The sequence below is a fragment of the Vicia villosa genome, unplaced genomic scaffold (assembly GCF_029867415.1).
Source record: "Vicia villosa cultivar HV-30 ecotype Madison, WI unplaced genomic scaffold, Vvil1.0 ctg.000274F_1_1, whole genome shotgun sequence".
NCBI classification, from domain to species: domain Eukaryota; kingdom Viridiplantae; phylum Streptophyta; class Magnoliopsida; order Fabales; family Fabaceae; genus Vicia; species Vicia villosa.
In genome coordinates this window covers 182557-188878 of record NW_026705116.1, presented here as the reverse complement: position 1 = coordinate 188878, position 6322 = coordinate 182557, and the positions used below count along the sequence as shown (strand labels likewise).

General features: G+C 35.4%; 2 protein-coding genes across 4 annotated transcripts; both read right to left on the bottom strand.

Moving 5' to 3' along the window:
* Positions 1-1227: 1227 nt before the first annotated feature.
* On the bottom strand, positions 1228-3921 carry LOC131626228 (probable serine/threonine-protein kinase PIX13). Of its 2 annotated transcripts, none has more exons than XM_058897065.1 (6): positions 3083-3921; positions 2649-3010; positions 2399-2534; positions 2165-2313; positions 1961-2084; positions 1228-1871 (listed from the first exon to the last, which is right to left on the bottom strand). In XM_058897065.1, exons 1-6 carry the CDS (start codon positions 3144-3146, stop codon positions 1558-1560), a joined length of 1149 nt encoding a protein of 382 aa, XP_058753048.1. In that variant the 5' UTR covers positions 3147-3921; the 3' UTR covers positions 1228-1557. The 2 variants fall into 2 exon arrangements, with proteins under 2 accessions (XP_058753048.1, XP_058753049.1); XM_058897066.1 differs by having other exon boundaries at positions 2649-2998.
* A 171-nt stretch (positions 3922-4092) lies between these two features.
* Positions 4093-6076, bottom strand: LOC131626226 (probable serine/threonine-protein kinase PIX13). 2 transcript variants are annotated; one of them, XM_058897064.1, is made up of 6 exons: positions 5842-6076; positions 5384-5754; positions 5156-5291; positions 4934-5076; positions 4716-4839; positions 4093-4628 (listed from the first exon to the last, which is right to left on the bottom strand). In XM_058897064.1, the coding sequence occupies exons 1-6, from the start codon at positions 5903-5905 to the stop codon at positions 4288-4290; spliced, it is 1179 nt and encodes a 392-aa protein (XP_058753047.1). In that variant the 5' UTR covers positions 5906-6076; the 3' UTR covers positions 4093-4287. The 2 variants fall into 2 exon arrangements, with proteins under 2 accessions (XP_058753047.1, XP_058753046.1); XM_058897063.1 differs by having other exon boundaries at positions 5384-5766; positions 5842-6073.
* Between the last annotated feature and the right edge of the window lie 246 nt (positions 6077-6322).

Below are 6322 nucleotides of genomic sequence, written 5' to 3'. Positions count from 1 at the left end.
CATTTGCTTCATCCAGTTTAACATCATCATTCACTTCATTTGGTTTAACATCAAACTTCACTTCGACCGGTTTAACATTCACATCCACAGTAGCTTTGGAAAACATATCCGGGTGCATCATAACTATTACCACCAATAACATAAAAACAATGTGAAAATTCAAACTAATAGGACACTCCTGATATGCACACCCAGAGCACATCAAACTTTGTCCGGAGATGCATATCCGGCTTAAACGGTCATTTTAAGTAAATAAATAAGATTAATGCAATAAATGAAGGATGAAATGAATGATCTTTACCTATAATTCCAACTTGTCTTGCTTCCTTTGAGGTGATGAAATACAAGAATGAAGTTTTTGATATTGAAAAAGTGATTGATAATGAAAAAAAAAAAAGCTTTTTAAGGGTTTTACAACGAAGTTTCTTTGTACCATGAAGAAGAAGATAACGCAAAGTGGTGTTTTATCAACTTCTCCATTAAGCATTTCTAAAGGTGCATCTCCGAAAATATCACTAACTTATTAATTAAAGCAGTTGGGTGAATAACAAAATCCCATAAATGAGTGCAGGAGATTTTTCAGAGATGCATCTTCGAATACACTTAAACATATACGAAGATGCAACTCCGGGCCTTTTTTTTTTAAATAGGTAAAACTCATAAAAAGAAAAGATTGACGTGATTTTGGATGCATCTCTGAGATGCATCTCCTAATCCATGAAGAGCATTATTGAGTTTTCAAAGATGTGAAAGACACCATTAAAGATGGAAAGAGCATTCCCCCAAAGAGGTTTGTGGTATGTTTTTTGTTTTAAAAGTAAATGACGTTCACAAAACTATCCTTAATTTAGAAGGAAGTCAAAATAATGGCGGGCAGCTTTTTCATCTACTTAATGGAAAAGTTTTGCAATGTTAACTTCCACTCATATAACTTAGATGGATGTAAATTAGTAACCTATATATGATGTCAAGTGCTTTGATTAACCTCACATGCAACAAGTTAATTTGAGCCATCCGAAGATAGTTGAGTGTGTGTTTGATAAATTTGAAAATTACGGTATATATTCACATTACAGAAGCCTTAAACATGCGGCAGCAGTGGCTCCGCATTACCAAACATAGGCAAAGTTGAAGCTCCTGTTCCATCCTTGGGTGTGAAAATGCTATCAATTATAATGCTTTTATCAAAGTGTAGAGTATCCAAAACTACATAATGGCTATTGCACATACTCTGATCAACCAGATCATACCCTTGTTACTTTTCACAATCCTTTTATCATTTGATTAAGATCCCCCAATTGAATATTTGGGACTCTAATATAGAACTATAGATACACAAATACAACATGTTGATTAGCTAAATAGAGACATGCGCATATCAAATCCACAGCTCACTGAAGCAAGCCATCACTAAAATGCACAAATTTCTTTGCTAGCTACTTGAGTTAAAGGAAAATACAAAATGAACAACCAGCGGCCTCTCAGATCTCAATCATTCACACTAATTCACATATAATTAGGATTATCTCATTAATTTTGACCCCTAACCTCGACGCTTTAGTCAGTGGAAGCTTGAGTTCCTTTCAAGATCACCAAAACATCCTTCATGGATGGGCGCTTGTGGGGCTCAGGTGCAAGACACTTAGAAGCAAACTTTGATATAGTATGTGCATCTTTGATTGGATACTTGTCTTTCAATAGAGGATCCATAACCTCCTTCAATTTTTTTTTGTCCAGTAGGTACGGTATGATCCAATCCACTAGACGGTGACGCCCGATTGGCCGGTTGAGATCTATCGATCGTTGGCCTGTCAGTATCTCAACCAAAACAACTCCAAAACCATACACATCACTCTTTACATATAGATGCCCTGCATTTTCATTTTCATTTTCATTTTCAGCCAACTTTCACAACAAGTTCATTTTATAGTAAAAAGCAATGAAGAGATGAAGTACTTACCTGTATGTATATATTCAGGAGCTGCGTAACCTAGTGTTCCCATCGGCGTTGTGGACAAATGCGATTGACTAGCCGAAGGACCCAGTTTTGCCAACCCAAAATCTGATATCTTTGCATTATAGGACTGCGAAAGCATAATAATTGAGTTAAAATGAAAGGCAATTAATAAAGATTCATGATAACAAAGTGAAGAGAGAGACTGACCCCATCAAGCAATATATTAGAGGCTTTAAAATCTCTGTAAATAATTTCTCTATCTGCTGTATGCAAGAACGAAAGTCCAGTAGCTGCTCCGATTGCTATCTTAAGCCTCAGCTCCCAAGGAAGAGGGTGATCAACAGTACCTCTACCTCCTATGGTGTTTAATTTCATTGATTGAATCAAAAGAATACAATCACAAAACATTAATTAATAGCAGCAGAAACAAAAAGCACTTACTTCCAAAGAGGTGATGTTCCAAACAACCCTTCTGCAAGTATTCATAGACAAGAAGAAGCTCTGTATCTTCATAACAAAATCCCAAGAGTTTAACAAGGTTGGGATGGTTAAGTCGACCTAGAAATTTTATTTCTGACTGCAAAAATACAAATCAACCATTAGAAGTGAATAATTAAATAAAGAAACCTAATTAATCTAACTTAAAGTAGGTTAAGGGCATCAAACCCACGACATGTCAGTTATTCATTACCTGCCATTCCTCGAGACCTTGTAAACTTTCGGAGTTCAACTTTTTGACGGCAATGGGGATTCCATCAAGCAATCCTTTGTAGACTTTTCCAAAACCTCCTTCTCCGAGAAGTGTATCAGGTTTGAAATTCTTGGTAGAAGTTTTTAATTCGGCGAAAGTGTAGACTCTTAAATTAGAAGTAGGTAAGATCTGACCACCGATTGAAAAATCGGATGATGAGAAATTACTACTGTTTATGGAGGAAGACGTGTTATTACTGCTTCCACTTCCAGAAGAAGTAGTAGAAGTAGAATTGAAAGTTGTAGTGCTAGTTCCATAGCTTCCACTTGTTGTTTGAGAATTATATGTTCCTGCAGGCGTAACTTTATGCACAGTATAATCAGAATTTTATGATGAAAAAAATGATGAAATTGAAGAATGATTGAGTTAGTTACCAGTTCCGGTTGGAGATGGAGTTGGATGACTATTAGGTAGAAGAGAACTCCAGCAAGTTCCCATTGGAATCGGAGGAAAACAATAGATTAGAGAGTGGTTTCTTTGTTTCAATTTTAACTTGTGAATTCTTCAATCAATCAAACCATTTTTTTCTTCGTCTTGGTCTTTATCTTTTATTTATATTCAAATACTTTTGCTTTTGCTGTTCTTTTGTCTTGGTCAATAATTATTAAAGTTAACTTTTTTCATTATGCATCTCCAGGTCATTGTTTTTCTTTTTAAACGGGTGAAATTCATAAAAAGAAAAGATTGAAGTGACTTTGAGTGCATCCAGAGAAATTGCCTCTGTTTAAGAAGAGTATTTTCGAGTTTTCAAAGATGTGGAAAATACCATTAAAGATGGAAAGAGAATTCCCCCAAAGAAGTTGTGGTATGTTTTTTGTTTTAAAAGTAAATGACGTTCACAAAAGTATCCTTTATTTAGAAGGAAGTCAAAATAATGGTAGATAGCTTTTTCATCTACTAAATAGAAAAGTTTTGCAATGTTAACTTCCACGTATATAATGATGTCCAGTGCTTTGATTAACCTCACAAGCAACAAGTTAATTTGCATAATACCTTTATTTTGTAGCATATATATGATGTCAAATGCTTTGATTAACTTCATAAGCAACAAGTTAATTTGAGCCATCTGAAGATAGTTGAGTGCGTGTTTAGAAAATTTGAAAATTACCGTAGATATTCACATTACAGAAGCCTTAAACATGCGGCAGCAGTGGCTCACCGCATTACCAAACATAGTCAAAGTTGAAGCTCCTGTTCCATCCTTGGGTGTGAAAATGCTATCAATTATAATGCTTTTATCAAAGTGTAGTGTATCCAAAACTACATATGGTTATTGCATATACTCAGATCAACCAGATCATACCCTTGTTACTTTTCACAATCCTTTTATCAGTTTGATTAAGATCCAAATTGAATATTTGGGACTCTAATATAGAACTATAGATACACAAATACAACATGTTGAACAACTAACTAGAGACATGCATATCAAATCCACAACTCACTGAAGCAAGCCGTCACTGAAATGCACAATTTCTTTGCTAGCTACTTGAGTTCAAGGAAAATACAAAATGAACAACCAATAGCCTCTCAAATCTCAATCATTCCCACTAATTCACATATAAATAGGATTAACTCATTAATTTTGACCCCTAACCTCGACGTCTTTGTCAGTGGAAGCTTGAGTTCCTTTCAAGATCTCCAAAACATCCTTCATGGATGGGCGCATTTTGGGCTCAGGTGCAAGACACCTAGAAGCAACCTTGGATATAGTAAGTGCAGCTTTGATTGGATACTTGCCTCCCAATTGAGGATCCATAATCTTCTTCAATTTTCTTCTTTCCTGTAGGTGCGGTTTGATCCAATCCGTTAGACTGTGATACCCGCTTGGGCGGTTGAGATCTATCGCCCGTAAGCCCGTCAGTATCTCAACCAAAACAACTCCAAAACCATACACATCACTCTTTACATATAGATGCCCTGCATTTTCAATTTCAATTTCAGCCTACTTTAACAACAACAAGTTCATTTTATAGTAAAAAAGCAATGAAGACATGTATTACTTACCTGTTTGCATATATTCAGGAGCTGCATAACCTGGTGTTCCCATCACTGTTGTAGACAAATGCGATTGACTAGCCGAAGGACCCAGTTTTGCCAACCCAAAATCTGATATCTTGGCATTATAGGACTGCGAAAGCATCATAATTGAGTCAAAATGAAAGGCAATTAATAAAGAGTTATGATAACAAAGAGGTAGATTAGCAAAGTGAAGAGAGACTGACCCCATCAAGCAATATATTAGAGGCCTTAAAATCTCTGTAAATAATTTCTCTATCTGCTGTATGCAAGAACGAAAGTCCAGTAGCTGCTCCGATTGCTATCTTAAGCCTCAGCTCCCAAGGAAGTGGTTGAACAACAGCGCCTCCTATAGTATTTAATTTCAATGATTGAATAAAATAATAAAAAACATTGATTAATAGCAGCAGAAAGAAAAAAGCACTTACTTCCAAAGAGGTGATTTTCCAAACTACCCTTCTGCATGTATTCGTAGACAAGAAGAAGCTCTGTATCCTCATAACAATATCCCAAGAGTTTAACAAGGTTAGGATGGTAAAGTCGACCTAGAAAATGTATCTCTGACTGCAAAAACCACAAATCAAACATTAGAATGAATAATTAATCTAACTTAAACTAGGTTAAGGACATGAGATACAGGTTCAGTTATTAATTACCTGCCATTCCTGGAGACCTTGTAAACTTTCGGAGTTCAATTTTTTGACGGCAATGGTGATTCCATCAAGCCAACCTCTGTAGACTTTTCCAAAACCTCCTTCACCGAGAAGTGTTTCAGGTTTGAAATTCTTGGTAGAAGCTTTCAATTCGGCGAAAGTGTAGACTCTTAGATTAGAAGTAGGTAAGATCTGACCACCGATTGAAAAATCAGAAGAGGAGAAATTGGCGCTGTTTAAGAAGGAGGACATGTTATTACTGCTTCCACCTCCACTACCAGAAGAAGTGGTAGAAGTAGAATTGAAAGTTGTAGTTCTAGTGGTTGTAGTGCTAGTTCCATAGCTTCCACTTGTTGTCTGAGAATTATATGTTCCTGCAGGTGTAACTTTGTGCACAGCATAATAAGAATTTGATGATGTAAAAAAAGAAGATGAAATTGAAGAATGAATGAGTTAGTTACCAGTTCCGGTTGGAGATGGAGTTGGATGGTTGTTAGGTGGAAGAGAACTCCAGCAAGTTCCCATTGAAATCGGAGGAGAACAAGAAATTAGAGAGAGCTTTCTTTCTTGCAATTTCAACTTGTGAATTCTTCAATCAATCAAACCATTTTTTCTTCGTCTTCGTCTTATCATTTAAGTATTTTTTGTTTATTATTAGTATTGCTTTTCTTTGTCTTGTTCAATAGAGTAATTATTAAACTCACCTTTCTTCCACTATTTTTTTCTCCTTCTAAGTCGTAGCATACGCGTGTAATATGTGTACGATGTAAGTATTAAATAATTATTATATATGATTATTTGGATACATAGAAATCTTTAAAATTTATTTCAACTTATTAAAACAAAATTAATAAGGCATTTAATAATATTGGGAACATTAATAGTAATTTGATGATGGATATTTTTGATATTATAAAAATATTGGGGGTGGAAGTTGAAATG

Bases quoted from the DNA above. Each gene is read 5' to 3' on its own strand.
- LOC131626226 (XM_058897063.1), bottom strand. From the start codon at position 5,905: ATGGGAACTTGCTGGAGTTCTCTTCCACCTAACAACCATCCAACTCCA. The intron at 5,077-5,155 runs GTAAGTGCTTTT...TAAATACTATAG, and splicing joins GGAAAATCACCTCTTTGGAA to GAGGCGCTGTTGTTCAACCA. The intron at 4,629-4,715 runs GTAAGTAATACA...TTGAAAATGCAG, and splicing joins TCCTGAATATATGCAAACAG to GGCATCTATATGTAAAGAGT.
- LOC131626228 (XM_058897065.1), bottom strand. From the start codon at position 3,146: ATGGGAACTTGCTGGAGTTCTCTTCTACCTAATAGTCATCCAACTCCA. The intron at 3,011-3,082 runs GTAACTAACTCA...CTGTGCATAAAG, and splicing joins TCCATCTCCAACCGGAACTG to TTACGCCTGCAGGAACATAT. The intron at 2,085-2,164 runs GTCAGTCTCTCT...ATGCTTTCGCAG, and splicing joins CTAATATATTGCTTGATGGG to TCCTATAATGCAAAGATATC.